This window comes from Psittacula echo (assembly GCF_963264785.1).
Source record: "Psittacula echo genome assembly, chromosome: 4".
NCBI lineage: Eukaryota > Metazoa > Chordata > Aves > Psittaciformes > Psittacidae > Psittacula > Psittacula echo.
This window is the reverse complement of record NC_137738.1, coordinates 99,689,799-99,708,082: the sequence shown is the minus strand read 5'-3', so window position 1 is coordinate 99,708,082 and position 18,284 is coordinate 99,689,799. Positions and strand designations below refer to the sequence as shown.

Genomic DNA, 18,284 nt, shown 5'->3' with positions numbered 1-18,284 from the left:
CTCCCCATGAAAAAATCTAATGGCACTCAATAAGCAACAAAACCAAAAATAACTGAGAGCTTCCTGTAAAAATTCCCACGCTTCATGATGAGAATATTTCCGGGAACATCTACAGGGGAGCTAACAAAAATGTTCAGCCTGCCAGGGTTTCTAAAATTGTCCGCCTCACAAGCCCATAGTGAAATGAGCTGATCACATTCTTTAATAAACCTCAATCTTCCATGGAATTCTGTGATCTTGATGGTGCCCCGGGGAGTCTTTGTCTTTACTGTTCATGCAGAATTGCCTCTGATATCAGTGGGAGCTTTGGACAGATGTCAGGGACCTCAATTCCCTTTCATTTGCACTAACATAATATTAAAGTTTGCTCAAGTCAACAAAGCTACAGAGATATAAAATAGATGTGAATAAAGGAAAATGAAGCCCAGTGGTATAATATATTTTGACAAATGTTTTGTTTATATGTGATTCATGGCCACAGTCTGTATCCTTAGTAGAGAATTCAGCTTGAGTAACGAGTTTAGAATTTGGTTCAGGTACAACTTTACCAAGACAGGTACATATTTCCATCCATTTTAGTATTATAGAATTAGTACTGAATTATAGTGTGCATCTGCACAAAGCATCATAATAATTTACCACATATTTCCCAAAGTAGCTAGCGAAGCTGAAAACACTAATTGAATTAGGACAGAGTTTACAGGTTTTATTTTGGTTTTTTATAACACCTATTCTGCCTTTACTATAGATTTAAATGCTGAAATTGCTCCTGAAACATAACTGAAAAAGTAGAGTGAAATGTTTAATATTCACAGCTACTTTTTTGCTTTCACAGGTATGCTGGAATGGGAGAGGCAATGTTAAGGGGCACTCTTTCTATTCCTCGTCTGCAAACTGAACTTAGAAGTGAAGCATTGGTTAATTATTCACCAAACAAAGGGTATCTTGAGATGAGCTCAGCTGCAACAACTCATGGAAACTCAATTTCAGAAAGAGTTCTTCTCAGATATGGTAGGGACAAAAGCATGATCCACAAGTGCAACCTATAAAGTTAAACATCTTGTTGCATTAGTTTGCAGTATATCCCTAAATAGAATAAGAATATTACTAATTTTAACTTTTTCTTTTACATTGATGATTTTCAGATTCTGAGAAAGTTGAGCTAGAGTGGAATTCAGGCGGCAGTGCTGCTGTGAAAAAAATGTCTTCTGCCTTCCAAATTGACTTTTCAGACTACCCAAAAACTTTAGAGAAGCATGCCAATGAACTACTGGATCGGAAAGTGGCTCATACAGATATGACACTGCGACATATTGTGTCACAATTTATTGTGGTATGTTTTGACCTACCGTAGATATTACAGATTGACCATATAGCCCTGGTGAATTCCTGCCTCCCCCGTGGAAGTCAAACTGGGAACTACTTGTAAAAGCACTCATCAGATTGAATGAGATGTATATTTTCAACTTTGATTGAGCCAGACACTTTATCAGATGCCTAAGGCTCAGTATATGGATGGTTACGAGGGCTTTCAGATTACTTAGTGGAAAGTCTTAAAACTTATTATTTACTTCAAAAAACTTGTCTCCTTATTGCAGGCAACCAACACCTGGCTGCAAAAGGCATCAAAAGATGTCCCCTATGCCCAGACTCTGCAAGACAAACTAAGAGGACTGCAGGAACTGAACATTCAGAACATTAACCTGCCTGTTATCAGAATTCCTGAAGAACTTTTCCTGAAAAGGTATGGAGAGAAATTAGGACAGTCACACAGGAAACTGAAAATAGATATTTGTTAATATTTTTGAGATATTTTATCTTACTGTGTTTTATAAAAACAGCATGAAATTGCTCTAAACATTAGCATAAAAATGGAATTATGACAACAAATTTTAAGACCACAGAGACGAAATTGTATGGAGGAAATTATGCGTGTCTTTAATACAGATTTGACTTTACAACAGTCACTCCTGTATTATCTGAATATATCCTGAAGTATTGTATTATATAGTAAGAAAACTAAACAAAAATACAGTGTTCAACAATCTTTACTCCAAGCTACAAAAGTGATTAAGCCAGGTTTCCCGCAGATTTTTGCCTTGTGTCCCTACAGGCCCTTTGTCTTTGGTCATAACCCTAATATCTTTACTTCTTTCTGTGCAGTCCTATTGGACAGTTTTTCTCATTCCTTTGCGTATACTGTTTGACCTCCACTAATATAGTACTCTGACCTCTTCCCATGTGTGACTCCATCTGTCACTTGCTCAGAGGCAACATGTGCCATAGTTGTAGACATATGGACTGGATGCTTGCACTAGTTTAGGCCCATCTCATCCACCTAATGGAGAGTTTCACAGAACTTGCATGAATTTAGAACCTTGAAGGTTTTACCCTTCTGGCAAATTTGATAGAAATCATCTAATATGTTTAAAATTCCTAAGTAAGGTTTGAAAAACAAGAAGAGAGACTGGAAGGAAGATAAATACCTTTATTCTGTTTCTAGGAAATGAGACAGTAAATCAGCCAGAGTAGTTCTAGGCTTTAAAATACTGATGCACCTGCCAGAATTTGCTCTCACTATGTTCTAGCACCTATTGTTCTTTCTATTTAGTGTTCATATCACATTGCTGCTCTGCCTTTGCATAAGAGTTTGAGAAACAGTGTTGCTTGGAAGTATCTTCAGAATACACTCGCAGCTACCACTGTGATAAATACAAACATGTCTATAGTTTTCCCATAAGCTAGGTAAATATTGATGGCTGAAATGAATGTAAAGAACAACAGAAGTTAGTGTAATACTGGATTATAAAAACAGATGGAGAACAAACTTGCATTTTATCTCTCTTAGCACTGTTTTTCCATGTACACTGTGGTAATATGAAACTGTAGGCTAATGACACACATCTCTATTGCTTCCATTGTGTTCCTAAGCTAAGTATACACAAGGAAAAAGCTGTTTTTTCTCCTATATTCCTATCAGCAAAGCACAATATAATAATAATAATAATAGGAACTTCTATTGCTCTGTCATGTTGATTTCTTAACCATTTGATGGAAAAGAACAAATTTTAAAAATGTTTCATTAATTTCCATCTTAGGATGTGCTCTAAGTGTAGGAAAAAAAAAAAGATTTTGTAATATAAAAGACCAGTTAGGCAAACAAGAAAAGCATCTTTGCCGGCTTATTATTCATGTACAAATAAGGCTGAGTTTCCTCCTGTTTTGCCTTTTTGCAATTATAGATTTCCCTACAAGCTTTTCAGCTGACAATCCATTTTTCCAGTCCTAGCTTCTGGTGAAATGGTTAGATTTTAGTTTATTTTTATTGAGAATAAAATAAATGAGGAATATTTGTATGAATGTTTCAAAACACTTATAATCAGTAAGATAAATTCCTTATAATTTGGGTTCTTATAACTTCTAATGCTAACAAGAATGTTCATGGATTTCTGTAAGAATGCGTCAATGTTTTTCTAAGAAGAATATAATCACCTTTTTCTGATACTCAGCATGCCATGTTGCACAAGTATTACCATGTTTTTGGAGGGTTTTTTTCCTACATGACAGCTATTTTCATTCAAATTCCTTCATTTTGAGGATCATTTTCATGCCAGTACATCTTTTCATTAAAGTTCATAAAGCAGAGTTGGATTCTCAGAGTAGAAAATCAAACACAAGATTCATAACAGTTGTGTATTTAGCCTCCTGAATGACACTTTCCACCTGTGAGCTAAAATTAGTTAAGCTCTGAACAAAGAATCAGGAACCTGTGAACTCTAATGCAAGGTTTTACAGAAAGAATGTGTTTCTGGGCTACTTGACCTATGAGTCTCACAGATTATGAAATAAGGAGAAAAAACATTGACCAGAATTCATCAATATCAGAAGTGCATTCACTAAATTCTGATAGAGGAGTGCTTAAAAAGATGATGATAATAATAGATCATTATTACATTTCATTATGTTTCTCTCTAAACCTAATGTCAGGACATTGGTGTAAGCATGTAAGCAAGCTTAGTATCATGGGAATAATAGGAATTGTGGAAATTTCTGTATATGCCTCATAGACTTACAGTTTCTAATAGAGTAATTTTTTTTTTTCTAGTGAAGGACGGATCAGATACAGCTTAAATAAAAACAGTTTTATAATTAATATCCCATTGCCATTTGGTGGAAGATCATCCCATGACATAAATGTGCCACAGACCGTTAAAACACCCCCTCTGGTAGTGGAGTCAATGGGAATAAGTGTGCCATCTCAGGAGTACAGAATCCCAACATTTACTGTTCCAGAATCCTATCCACTTCATGTGCCTTTACTTGGTGCTTTAGAGGTATCTGCTAATGTGTACAGCAACTATTACAACTGGACAGCAGCTTACACTTTGGCTAATAGCACAACAGAGAAAACAACAAGCATAATAACTACTTATACCACGAATGCTGATTCAGTTTTTGAGCTACTTTCCTACAGTGTGAAAGGTAAGAATGTGTGCTAATACAGCAATGTCGGCAGAACTATTTTAATTACTATATTTTCCATGTATCAGTTACAGCACATTCATTTTCCTGTTGCTTATTTAAAGAAAGGTGTTGTACAATCTCAAATCATATATATATATATATATATATAAAGTCATTTATATATGTATATATACTGCGAAAACTACATAGCAGTTATCCCGGACTCAGGCTGGATAGGTCTTAAGACTGGCGTTTTTAAGTTAGTTCCCCTAAAATTGCAGTTTGAAATCTCAAATCGCAAAAGGACAAGTTAACTTCAGTCTTTTTTAAATGCTCCACCATAATGAAGCATGATAAAAAAAACATTAAAAACCAGGAATGTTAAATATCGGTTATTCTTCTGAATAAATATTCTTACTTTAAGTTTAAATAATGACATAACTTTGTATTGTTTTACAGAACTATATCTAGTAGTGTAGAGATTTAATTTATTCATAGTTCAAAACTTTAGCCCCAAATTTAAAAATAATAACAATTTTCACAGAAATATTCATGATTTACCAAAACATTTTGGCCTTTAAAGCAAAATGGTATAATAGCAGTAATTGCAATTCAAGCAGTAACATTGGCATCAAAGTCTTAAAGACAAAAAGGTATAAGTTACACCATTACTTTTGTCTTCTTTTTCTTATTTTAGGTTCTGGAGAAGCATCATATAATAGAAATGGATTCACCTGTGCATACGAAAATCACCTGAAGCACAGACTGTTAACATCAGTTTTCAAGGTGGCCAGGACAAAGAGTTATGAACCTAGTCCAGTTGCAAACTACACCATATCACTTATGGCATCCAGTACTCTGGGTCCTCAGCTCTCATTTTCCAGTGATATTGTTTCTGAAAAGACAAGTAATGTGAATATTAATAATGTCAAGATGGAAGGGCAGCTGGAAGTGGCTTCTGTCTTTGCAAGAAGCTTTTATACTCTGTCCAGCTCATACAATGAAAAGAGGCGGGTGTTAGAAGGAAAATCAAATCTGAAGTTGGATTCTTCTTACCTTCAGGCAACCAATCAGATATCTGGCAGATACAGTGATGATTTAGTTTCCATTACTTCAGTTTCTGATGTACAAAGTGGACTATTAAAAAACACAGCTTCACTGAAGTATGAAAACAGCCAGCTAAAAATCACATCTGAAACAAATGGAAGGTGTCGATATATTGCAGGTGTCAATAAGCTTGATTTGATTTTGTCAAAGAAGATGGCAGCACTTCGATCTGAGTACCAAGCCACTTACAAGCAAACCCAGTGTTATGCCTTATTTGCAGGTTCTCTCAATTCCCAGGATCTTGTTTTCAACACTGATATCTCTATAACTGATCAAAGGAATCGAGCTGCACACAAGTCATCACTCAATGTAAATCAGTACGGTCTAGCCAGCAGTGCAACCACAAGTGTGCAGTTTAGTCCATTGACAATGCAGAGTGAAATGAATGCCAAACTTGACACTGCTGGAGGCTCCATGTCGCTATCTTCTTATGGGCGGTATGGTAAAAACAATGCAAAACTCAATCTAGGTGGAAGAGTGAGCCTAACGGAAATAACGCTGGGAAGTGAGTATCAGAGTACAGTTCTGGGTATGGACAACAAACATGTTTTAAACTTCAGAGTTAATAGAGAAGGACTCAAGTTTTCAAATAATTTCCAAGGATCATTCAAAGAGATTAAGTTGGAGTACATAAATGACTTGAATATTCCTGGCTTATCCTTAACATTTGCTTCGAAGTTAGACAACAGCTTCAGCTTTGATAAGTTCCACAAGCATGTTTTTGACCTACAACTGCAGCCTAGCTCACTTGCAGCTAAACTGAGCAATAATGTTAAATACACTAAAACAGAGGTTTCCAACAAAGCAGAACTTCTTCTGGAGCCTTTGAAGCTGAACTTAGGTGGCAATGTCAGAGGAGCCTATGGAGCAGATGAAATAAGGCATACCTACACCATTACATATGCTGATCTAGCTGCAAACTTTAAAACAGATACAGTTGCAAATGTTCAAAGTGCAGCAGTGAGTCACAGAGTTCATCTGAATGTGGCAGGACTTGCTTCCTCAGTGACTATTGACACAACCTGTGATTCCAAATCTCTCCGTTTCAGCAATGCTGTGCGTTCCACTATGGCCCCATTTGCTATCTCTGCTGACATACGTACCAATGGCAATGGAAAGCTAATTGCTATGGGTGAACACACAGGAGACCTTTACAGCAAATTCCTGTTTAAAGCAGAGCCTCTTGCTTTCACTTTCTCCCATGATTACAGAGGATCTACTAGTCATAGCTTGAGGTCTAGAGGAAGATACACTACACTGCTTGATAACAAAGTTCATATGCTTTTTACTCCATCAGAGCAGTCAAGTGCTTGGAAATTGAAAAGTCAGCTAAACAATAATGTGTATTCACAAGATCTCAGTGCTTACAATGATGCAGAAAAGACCGGTGTGGAACTTAGTGGGAGAGCTTTAGCAGATCTCTCTGTAATGGATATGTCAGTCATACTACCATTCGCATCTGAAGAAGTTAATGTAATTGATGCATTGGGCCTCAGGGACAGTGTGTCACAGCCTCAAGAATTCAGCATCTCTGGTTCAGTGAAGTATGACAAAAATAAAGATATGCATGTCATTAACCTACCATTCTTAGAACATTTACCAGTTTACTTTGAACAAGTCAGAGGCACCATTCTATCCACACTGCAAGCCATACAAAGTTACCTGAAGAACATTGACATAGAACAACATATGAGAAAATACAAAGCAACTTTGGATAAAATCCCGCAGCACATTAATGATTACATGGACAAATTAGATATGAAAGGCAGAGTTAGCAGCATGAAAAACAATTTGATTGCTTTCACAAAGGACTACAGAATAACATCTGATGACCTCCAAATTATGCTGGAAAAAGTTAGGGACAATCTTCAAGAAATACTGTCTCAGTTGCAGGTCTATCTGATACAAATTGAGCAATACATCAAAGATCATTATGGGCATTATGATATTAAAGCACTTATTGCTCAGCTTCTTGATCAAATAGCTGAAACACTGACAGATCTAGATAACAAATATAAATTAAGAAATACTGTAGTTGACACTATTCAAAAAATTCAATTTTTTTTTTACCAGTATCATCCTAGCAAAATCGGAAGCAGCGCTTTGGCTTGGATTAAAAACATAGATGATGAATATAGGATTACTGCCAGAATACAGGAAAACCTAGAACAACTCAAGATTCAGATTCAGAATATTGATGTCAGACACATTGCAGAAAATTTGAAACAGCAGATTAAAACCTTCGACACTAAAGAAGTTTTAGAAAAATTGAAGCTTTCATTACCAATTGAAAAAATTAATGAAATTCTTGAACAAATCAAAAACTTTATTCTAAATTGGATGGAGGAGTATGAAGTGTCTGAAAAGATCAGTGCTTTTCGAGATCGTATGCACAAACTGATTGTAAAATATGAAATTGATAAGCAGGTATATTTTTTAATGGACAGAATGGTAGAACTGCTTAACCAGTACAGAATAAAAGAAACTGTCTATAAACTGACTATCTACCTGAAAAATATTGATGTGAAGTCATGCTTTGATAAAGTTGTTGCTTTTATTGATGATGCTGTCAAGAAAGTGCAAACATTTGATTATGAAATGATGATAAAGGAAGTCAACAAGTTCCTGGATGTGGTTATTAAAAAGCTGAAGTCTTTCGACTATAACCAGTTTGTTGATGACACAAATAAGAAAATCCAAGAAGTAACTCAGAAAATAAATGAGGAACTCAGAAATCTTGAGCTTCCACAGAAAGCAGAAGCTCTGAAACAGTATATGAGAGATTTTAGAGCTGTGATTTCAAAATATGTCGAACAACTAAGAAACACCAAATTTGCTGTAATAATTAACTGGTTCAAGGAGCTCATAAACTCAACAACATTTGCTAACCTTAAAGGCAAGGTAAATGAACATCTGGAAGACCTGCGAGAGAGGATTTCTGAAATGGATATTTCCCAGGAATTCCACTGGTATCTTCAGCAGATAAGCCAATTGTACAATTCTGTTGTCATATACATTTCTGACCAGTGGAACATAGCTTTTAAGAAAATCGTTGCTTTGGCTGAACAGTATGATCTAAAAAATTGGGCTGAAAATTTAAACCAGTTTGTTGAAGCAGGATTTAAATTCCCTGAAATCAGAGCACTTATAGTCACTATACCTGCCTTTGAGGTTAGTCTCCGAAGTCTTCGGGAAGCAACATTTCTAACACCAGACTTCTTTGTTCCATTGACTGATCTGCATATCCCCTCCTATGAGATAAATATTAAGAGACTAAAGGACATGAAAATCCCAGTGAAATTTACTACTCCAGAATTTACAGTTCTAAATATCTTTAAAGTTCCTTCCTACACAATTGACTTGAATGAGATTAAATCCCAGATTTTGAGAACAATAGACAAGCTCATGTCTGGTGAATTTCAGTTGCCAGCAATTGATTTGTATTTTAAAGATCTGAAGATGAGAGATATGCCTTTTTCTGACATTTCTTTCCCAGAAATACAAATGCCATCATTTCAAATACCAGAATTATTGGTTCCAAAGCTAACTCTAAATGAGCTCCAGATTCCTAACATGAAGATACCAGAGTTCCAGCTTCCACGTATCCCACATACTGTGATTGTCCCTACATTTGGCAAATTGTCTGGTGCTTTCAGAGTCACCTCTCCGTTCTTTACACTGTCTGCACAAGCTGAGGTTCATAATACTACAGCATCCACAAACAGTCCAGAATTTGTGACCTCTCTTTCAGCTCAAACAGCGTCCAAATCAGACTTCCTAGTTTTCAGTGTTATTGCAGATTCACGTCTCTTAGCCCCTGAGATGAAGCAGCTGAACCTTAAAAATTCCATGAAGGTCAACCACAGGTTCCTTAAAGTTGATCACACCAACGAAGTAGTATTTTTAGGGACTTCTGTAGAAGGTGAAGCTGAAACTAGAGCAAACTTATATACAACGAAAAATTCAATAGAACTACAGAATAATTTAATGGTCAAGCTGCAAAGAAAAATTTGGATCCAGAGTGGAACGGCATATTCCCACAGACTGAACATTCCACAAGCTGATTTCTCCAGCCAGGCTGATTTGGTGAATAATATGACAACAGAGGTAGAAGCAGGACACATAGCTTTTATTTCCACTGGTAAAGGAAACTGGAAATTGGCTTCTCCTAATTTCTCTGATGAAGGCACTCATGATTCTCATGCCACTTTCAGGGCTGAGGGCCCCATTATTACATTTTCTGCCAACAACAGGATAAATGATAAGTACCTGAAAGTCAACCAAGCTATGAGGTATGAATGCGGTGTCCTGAATTATGCAACACTTCAGATTCAGTCTGAAATTGAGTCACAGCGTGTGGGGCGTAGCGTTCTGAATGTAAAAGGCTCAGGACAGCTTGGAGGAATGAAAGTAGAATTAACAGGCTCTCACAATGCTCGGCTCAATGGACGGATTACTGGAACTGTAAATAATGAGTTTTTCTTCTTGGCACAGCCTTTTGAAATTCGTCTATTAACAAACAATGATGGAAATGTGAAAATCAGCTTCCCAATGAAACTGACTGGGAAAATTGACTTCCTGAATAACTATGGTTTTGCACTCAGTTCCTCTGTTCAGCAGGTTAACTGGCAAGCTACTGGCAGGTTCAATCAGTACAGATATTCCCATAATATGTCTGCTGGCAACAATGATGACAGAATTGAAGCTCATGTTGAAATGAATGGAGATGCCAATCTGGACTTCCTAAATATTCCTCTAACCATTCCTCAGCTTCAGGTTCCCTACACTGGAATCAAAACTCCTCAGCTAAAAGATTATTCATTGTGGGAACAGGTAGGCCTGAAAGATTTATTGAAGACAACAAGACAATCCTTTGATTTAAATTTGAATGCTCGGTATGAGAAAAACAAAGACATGCATGTAATCCCACTTCCTTTAGCAACAGTGCATGAAGCACTTAATAAATACATCATATTCTTCAACAAGTATTTTGAGAGAGGAAGAAACATCGCTTTAGATTTTCTCACAAAGTCATATAATGAAGCCAAAACAAAATTTGACAAATACAAAATACAGACTTCACTGAACAAATTACCACGAACCTTCAGGATTCCAGGATACACCATTCCAATTGTGAATATTGAGGTTTCTTCTTTTACTGCTGAGATGCCAGCCTTTGGTTACATGCTCCCAAAAGAAATAAGTACAACAGGATTCACAGTCCCATTTATTGGCTTTTCGGTACCATCTTACACACTTGTCTTACCTTCTCTGGAGCTTCCAGTCCTTCATGTCCCACAGGATCTGCGCACTCTAAAGCTTCCTAGATTCAGAATCAACAGCCCATCAAACCACATCTTAATTCCTGCCATGGGAAACATTACTTACGACTTCTCATTTAAATCCACTGTGATCACTTTAACTGCAAATGCTGGGCTATTCAATCAGTCAGATATTGCTGGGCAACTCAGTGTCTCATCCTCTTCTGTCATTGATGCACTGCAATTTAAGCTGGATGGCTCAACAAGTTTGACAAGAAAAAGGGGGCTAAAGCTGGCCACAGCATTGTCCCTGAGTAATAACAAATTTCTAGGAGGAAATCATGACAGCAGTGTTAGTCTCACAAAGAGAAACATGGAAACTTCAGTGGAAACAAATGCAGAAATCAACACACCAGTTTTAAAAATTAACTTCAGCCAAGAACTTTCTGGAAATACTAAGTCTAAACCCACTCTTTCCTCAGGACTAAAACTGATGTATGATTTTAATACTCCTAATTATGGTACCAGTGCTAAGGGAGGAATTGCTCACAAATTTGCTTTAGAGAGCCTTACATCTTACATATCAGTAGAAACTTCTACAAATGGGGATATTGATGGAGCATTTTACACTGGAAGTGCATTTTCTGGACATCTAGACCATGAGGCAAACACCTATCTGAATGCTAATGGGGCTCGGTCATCTCTCAAGCTTGAGGCGCACTCCAAAGCAGATGGACTCTGGAGCAATGAAATGAAAGAAATACTTGCAGTTGAAGCATCTACCCGTCGTGTTTATGCTGTCTGGGAGCACAATGGGAAGAACTATGCACGACATACACCTCTTTTCACAACAACAGGGGCTCAGAAATGCAAAGCAACCTTGGAGCTGGCTCCTTGGCACATATCAGCAGATCTTCAGATTCAAGCCAATCAGCCAAATACCTTCCTGGACACAGCCTCAGTTAATCAAGTTGTCGCAGTGAAAATCAGTACTGCAAACCAGAAAGTTAGCTGGAAGGGTGAAGGCCAAATTCAGTCATTATCTCTTAGTCATGACATGCAGTTATCAAATGAAAACTCAAAGGCAAAGTTTGATATTTCTGGATCTTTGGAAGCATACATGGATTTCCTCAAAAACATGAAGTGCCCCATTTCAGAAAAGAGCTTATGGGACATCTTGAAATTGGACGTCACTACCAGTACTGACAGAAAACAGTACTTAAATGGTTCAGCATCCCTTGTGTACACAAAGAGTGATGATGGTTACTTTTTCCCCATACCTGTGAATAAGCTCACCGATGGCTTCACTTTCAGTATTCCAGAGTTACACCTAAAGGCTCCAAGCCCTGTTCTTAGCACTCCAGAGTTCAGAGTTCCTTTCACCACTCTCCAGATCCCAGCACAAACTATTGACTTGCGCAACATAAAAGTTCCACACACTCTAAACACAATGCCGTTTGATGTCAACTTACCCACATTGCCAAAGTTAAGATTCCCCAAAGTGGATGTAGGAACCAACTATATTACATTAGAAGAATATAAAATACCATATCTTGAAGTGACAGTACCTGAATACCAAATAACTGTGTCTCAATTCACTCTTCCAAAGAGTATTTCTCTTGGCAGTTTCCATGTAGATCTGGATGAAGTAGCTAATAAGATTGCAGATTTTGATCTGCCTACAATTACAATTCCTGAACAGAAAATTGAGATACCCCCTCTCAAATTATCCTTGCCTGCTGGAATATACATCCCATCATTTGGTGCCTTGACTGGATCTTTCAAAGTTGCTTCCCCTTTGTACAATGTCACCTGGAGAACAGACTTAACAAACAAAAAAGACTCTTTTGAACAGTCCATTGACTCTACCTGCAGCTCAACATTGCAATTCCTGGAATATGACTTGAATGGTAAGGCATTAAAATTCAATAAGCCACGAAGTTGGGGGTAATACTTTATACTGGCTTTTTTCAGGGTTAGGTTTGGGGTTTTTTTTAGTGATTTTTCTATGAAGTTGTTGCTGTCTATTTAACATTGACATTAGACTATACTTTTACCAGTAGCAGAATGTTTTCATGAATTGTTATCAGTCAGTCACATCAGTCAGACTGTTGTCAGTCACCCTGAAGGCTAGTGGCTAGATATATTTTTTCATACTGTGAAAAAAATGGGAAAGATCTCTTTTTTGTGTAGCAGTTTCTTGCTTTAAATTGTGAGTGACATAACATTTCTTCATTACTTACATGCAAAGGAGAGAAGGCAGGCTCACTTTTTATCTGATAAAGAAATACCTATGTTTTACCTTAGGCAATGAGCATATTTGATTTCAAAAATTATTTAAACTCCAAAAACTCTGGAGTTCCATATAGCTCTGAGTTCTAGACTTTATAATAATACTAAAAATATGCATCAGAATAAATTTCTAAACACTCAAGAAATTAGAATCCCCATTTATGAACTGATGAATGCAAAATGTTCTATCCATGTTGCTATAAATATGGAGAGAATTGATTTTTAAAATACTCTGGCTGACCAAATATTTTTGAATCTTTTTATTTGGGGCATTATGGGCATTCAGTTTCTTGATGCATAATTTTACATCTTACTGAAACACCCCACAACTGGCTATTTAAGGTACAATTGGATATGTATTTTGCATTGTTTGCTGGAAAGTTCTTGAAATACACAGCTGAAATCTTTTTCACAGTGGATTCACACTATAAATATGAAGAAGGTGTGTTAATTATGAAGACAACTGGCAGCTTTTCACATCGTGATATGAGTGCAAACTACAAGGAAGATCTTACTGTTTCAGGAATTAGGTAAAGATTTGCTCTAATAACATAATGTATAATGGACAAAATTGCCAATGAAGTATTGTTGCTTTGCTCTCTAATGCCCCAGAGTGCTTTGTTGTAGTTAATAAGAATGTGTTTAGCTACCATGTCATTATTGGCTGTGCATTTTTCCCTCTTGAGATAGCTGGAAAGCTATTCCCTCTCAGCAGCCCCATTTGAGAAAACTGTTGAGATATAAACACAGTATTTTATAATCAGATCAGTTCTAGATCCAACCATCAACATAGCTGGGGTTATTTTTCACTGAATCCCTCTGTCACCACAAGCCATCAAAGAATAATTTTTATTTAGAAGTACCAGTACTAGGGATTACAGACTTGGCCTTTTAACTGCCTGTTTTGATCTGCAAGTGTTCTCTTGATATGTCCAAGGGACAGAGTTTGTGAAGTCAAGTACAGATGCAGATAAAAAGTACTGCCTCTAGTTGTGTTGGTTTAAAACAACACAGCTTGTGCAAAACTGTAGAAAGCTGACAGCAGTACAGCTAAAGGTTTTGTTTTGCTGCCCTAATTTAATGCAAAATCTTAGCAAAGCTCAATATACTTTTATCTAAACCAGGAAAATTAGAGTGATGTGAAGTTCTCAATACATTAGGCTAAGAAATATGGATAGTAAACTCCTACATTTTTGCTTGATGACAAAGCCATTGTTTACATGCATTTAATAGGTGGTATTGTATTTAGGCGTCCTGCATTGGGCTTTTTGCTTTGTGCATTTATTCACAGCTGTGTATTCATTGTTGCAGTGTCACAGAAAACAGTGCATCACTAGACATCATCAGCCCAACTTTCATAGATATTCATATGCATTATGAAGAGACGGAGAGCAGGTCATCTGGCTCTGTATCTTCACCCTCTGCTGGGACCTTGGGCTATGTCATTGATTTGGGCGATGACATTCTCACAGCAAAAGTTTACTACCGAACTCGGGTAAGCTTGATATGAGCAAAAGAAAGTAAAAAGGTTGGGTGTGGCCAGGGTAAAAGTTAGCTTTTCAGGCTTGTATATGTTTATGTTGAGACATAAATTAGCCACTCTTTCTCCAAAGTATATTATCAGTAATCAAAGTTTTTGATTCTTACATTGGCCTTTCCAGTACTAAAAGTAGCGTCTGTCTGAGGCTGTTTCAGCTCCTCCACACAGTTAATTTACCCTCTCCCGTGCTGAAGAAGACACACTTGTTGAAAGTGAAGAATGTACAAAGCCATTTTTAGATAAGCCACCCATCAGCTTTAAGGTATACCCATCAGGCTACTTGTAATTACTATAGAAGTGGCTATTCTAGGAATCAGGCCACTGGAAGAAGTCACCATCTGTTGACTGTCTTTTTTAATCCATTAATACATCACAATACATTCTGAGAATTAAAAATCTTACTAGATTTACTAACAAAACATTCTGGTTTTTTGGCATACTACAACAATGTCAAACTTAAAATCTTACCTTCCACAATGAAATGCTAATTTAGGAATCCCAAGCAACTCAAAAATCACTATTATGAGTGAATTATCACCAAAAAATGGAAAATTTGTTTCTGTAAATTGTTTCTCATTTGAGGACCTTTAATTACTCTGGGTAACTAAACTGTCTCATTGATTTAAATTATTACAAAATTGAATTATTTAGCATTTTCATATGAAGAAAATGCTTTTTTAATTCACTTTAAGTTATTTCAAGAATGAGTAGGCTTATTTTCCCAAGTAATTCACATGCCTTATGAGACATGAGAGGCATTTATTACAAAGGAAGAAAAAATCTTATTTGCAGTCTAATTTTAAATATTAACAGGCAGTTATGTTCTGGTGCTGCTATTTGAAGAGGCACATAGTAGCTTGATACTATATATTTTTTTCCAAAATAACTTTTCAAGATGAGAGGAACACACAGTAAACAAAAAAATTTTAGTGCATTTGTCTTAATATATAATAAAATTAAAGATAGAAAATGAGGGTGCTGAAATACAAAGGCTCAAAGGTAGGTGGTGCCAGACTCTTCACAGTGGTGCCCAGTGACAGGACGAGGAGCAATGACCATAAACTGAAACACAGAAAGTTTCACTTCAACTTGAGAAAGAGCACCAGAATAGGCTGTGGAATCTCCCTCTATGGAGACATTCAAACCCTACCTGGACGTGTTCCTGTGTAACCTGCTCTATGGTGGTCCTGACTTGGGAGGGGGCTGGACTAGATGATCTCCAGATGTCTCTTCCAACCCTAATGATTCTGTGACTCTGTGAAATATGCCCACAAATAATTTTGGATTTATTTCATATACAAGCTACCTTTTTCTTCTTCTTTTCTATATTTTCAGTTTGCTCCTCAGAAGGACATTGACATATTAAAAAGTGAGATATCCTCCAACAAAAATGGCCTGATTCAAATAAAATTCCACTGGAAAGAGGATGCTGCCAAAGACTTGCTGTTGGGTCTAAAAGAAAAGGTACCTAAAGTGACAAATGCAGTCTATAAGTATGTTAATCGGTATCATAAGGAGCATATGGGACTGGAAATTAGTGCTGCTACCTTAAAGATGAAGAATATCATGCAGAATAATGCTGACAAAGCATACACTTTTGCTGTAAAACAAATAGATCAAATAGATGCTCAGCTTCGCACAGCTGCCAATGAGGCCTCTGGCAAATATCAGGAGATGAAGGTCAAAGCTAAACAGCTGTATCAAAAAACAGCAGATCAAGCTGAACAGTTTGACTATCAAAAAATAAAAGCAAAGGTTTTGGATGCTACAATTGACATAATAGAAGAGTATCACAAGAGAATAAAACACCTAATTGACTCAGCCATTGAATTCCTGAAGACCACAAAATTCCAGGTCCCTGGGCTGACTGAAAAGTACACTGGTGAAGAAATATACCTTATGACTACAGAGAAGGTAGCAAAAACCACTGATTTATGCCTTTCAAAACTTCAGGAGTATTTTGATGCCTTGATTGCAGCTATCAATGAGCTGGAAGTTAGAGTTCCTGCTTCTGAAACAATTCTGAGAGGTCGTAATGTACTTGACCAAATTAAAGAAATGCTGAAACATTTGCAGGAAAAAATCAGGCAAACATTTGCTACTCTCCAGGAAGCTGACTTTGCAGGAAGGCTTAAGCAACTGAAACAAATAGTGCAAGAAGTTTTTCAGAAGGTAGAAGAAATGGTGAGAAGCTTGCAATCTAAAAATTTTGAAGACATCAAAGTCCAAGCACAGCAGCTGTACAAAGATGCAATGGCTTCAGAGTATGCACAGAAACTGAGATATTTGGCAGAAGATGTTAAAAAATACATTTCTCAGCTTAAAGATTTTAGCCAGAAGACATTCCAGGACCTTTCAGAAAAGCTGCACCATCTGCTCCTTTATGTAAAGGCTTTGCGGGAGGAATATTTTGATCCAACTACACTTGGATGGTCAGTGAAATACTATGAAGTGGAAGACAAGGTACTAAGATGGCTGAAGAATTTAATAGATACACTAGTGGATTGGCACAACAAATACGTCAGAGATCTTGCTGACTCAGTTACACACCTGACAGACCAAGTTAGAGAACTAGTGGAAAAGTACAGACAGGAGTATTATGACGTTATAACTGATGTTGGAGGAAAAGGAAGACAGAAGGTCATGGAGCTATCATCTGCTGCTCAGGAAAAAATCCAGTATTGGTCTGCAGCCACTAAGAGGAAAATCAATGAATATAACAAGGAATTCAAAGAAAAACTCCAGGAGATCTATGAGCAGCTTAGTCATTCCCAAGAAAAGCTAGTCAGTGAGGCCAAAAGGTTAATCGATTTAACTATAGAAAATTACTCTGCATTCCTGCAATATATCTCAGAGCTTCTTCGTTGGTTTGAGCAAATAGCAGCTGAGAGCATAAAGCCATATATAGCTGTTGGTCAAGGAGAGCTCAGAATAGGTGCCCAAGCCATTTGATTGGCAGTCCATTTACCAAATGCCACCAGAAAAGCAGGAGCACTCAGAAAAAAAGTGGAACTAACATACACACTGATTCAGCAAGGCATTGAGCAAGGCTCCAGAAAATAGGAAGAAATGCAAAGATTCATTGATGAACAACTTGCAACTGAGCAACTGAGTCTTCAGCAGATTATGGAAAATATACAGCAGCACATGAAGACCTGAATGGACCTCCAGAAGAAGAGAAGTAGTAAGTTTGCACCACAATGTATTTAAAAATAACAGCAATTAACATACTGGAGCTTCAGTTAGGTACTGTTTGAATCTGAATTTGTAAATGAAAAGTGAATAATCTACACTAGGTTATTTTAATAAGCTTAATAAGCAAATAAATGAGCTCTTTATTACATTTTTGTGTTTTTCATTGCAGCTGCTTTTACTTGGACCATAGGGCTTAATCCAACAGTTGTCAAGGTCAATGGGAAGTCTTTTCTTCAATTTCACTGTATGTTGGATCAAGCCAATAATGTGCAATACATTTTGTAAATAGTCACAAAAGCTATGGAATACGTAGAATAAAAAGGTTTTAAGAGAAAGGTTACATTCATAAGCCAGTTGAAGAACAATGTAGAAACATATGTATTTCCCAGCACAGATACCTTCATAGATAAGTTTTGGAAAAAAAG

At 36.9% G+C, this 18,284-nt stretch overlaps 1 protein-coding gene across 1 annotated transcript in view; it reads left to right on the top strand.

Moving 5' to 3' along the window:
* The window catches only part of APOB (apolipoprotein B), a gene marked incomplete at both ends in the record, with an annotated part of 36,594 nt that extends 18,771 nt beyond the window's left edge, over positions 1–17,823 (top strand). Inside the window, 11 exon segments of the mRNA XM_080615989.1 lie at positions 836–1,011; positions 1,146–1,333; positions 1,599–1,744; positions 4,106–4,482; positions 5,162–12,742; positions 13,540–13,654; positions 14,436–14,619; positions 16,000–17,597; positions 17,599–17,654; positions 17,657–17,724; positions 17,728–17,823. Coding sequence (XP_080472115.1) covers positions 836–1,011; positions 1,146–1,333; positions 1,599–1,744; positions 4,106–4,482; positions 5,162–12,742; positions 13,540–13,654; positions 14,436–14,619; positions 16,000–17,597; positions 17,599–17,654; positions 17,657–17,724; positions 17,728–17,823 — 10,585 coding nt within the window.
* Positions 17,824–18,284: the final 461 nt, after the last annotated feature.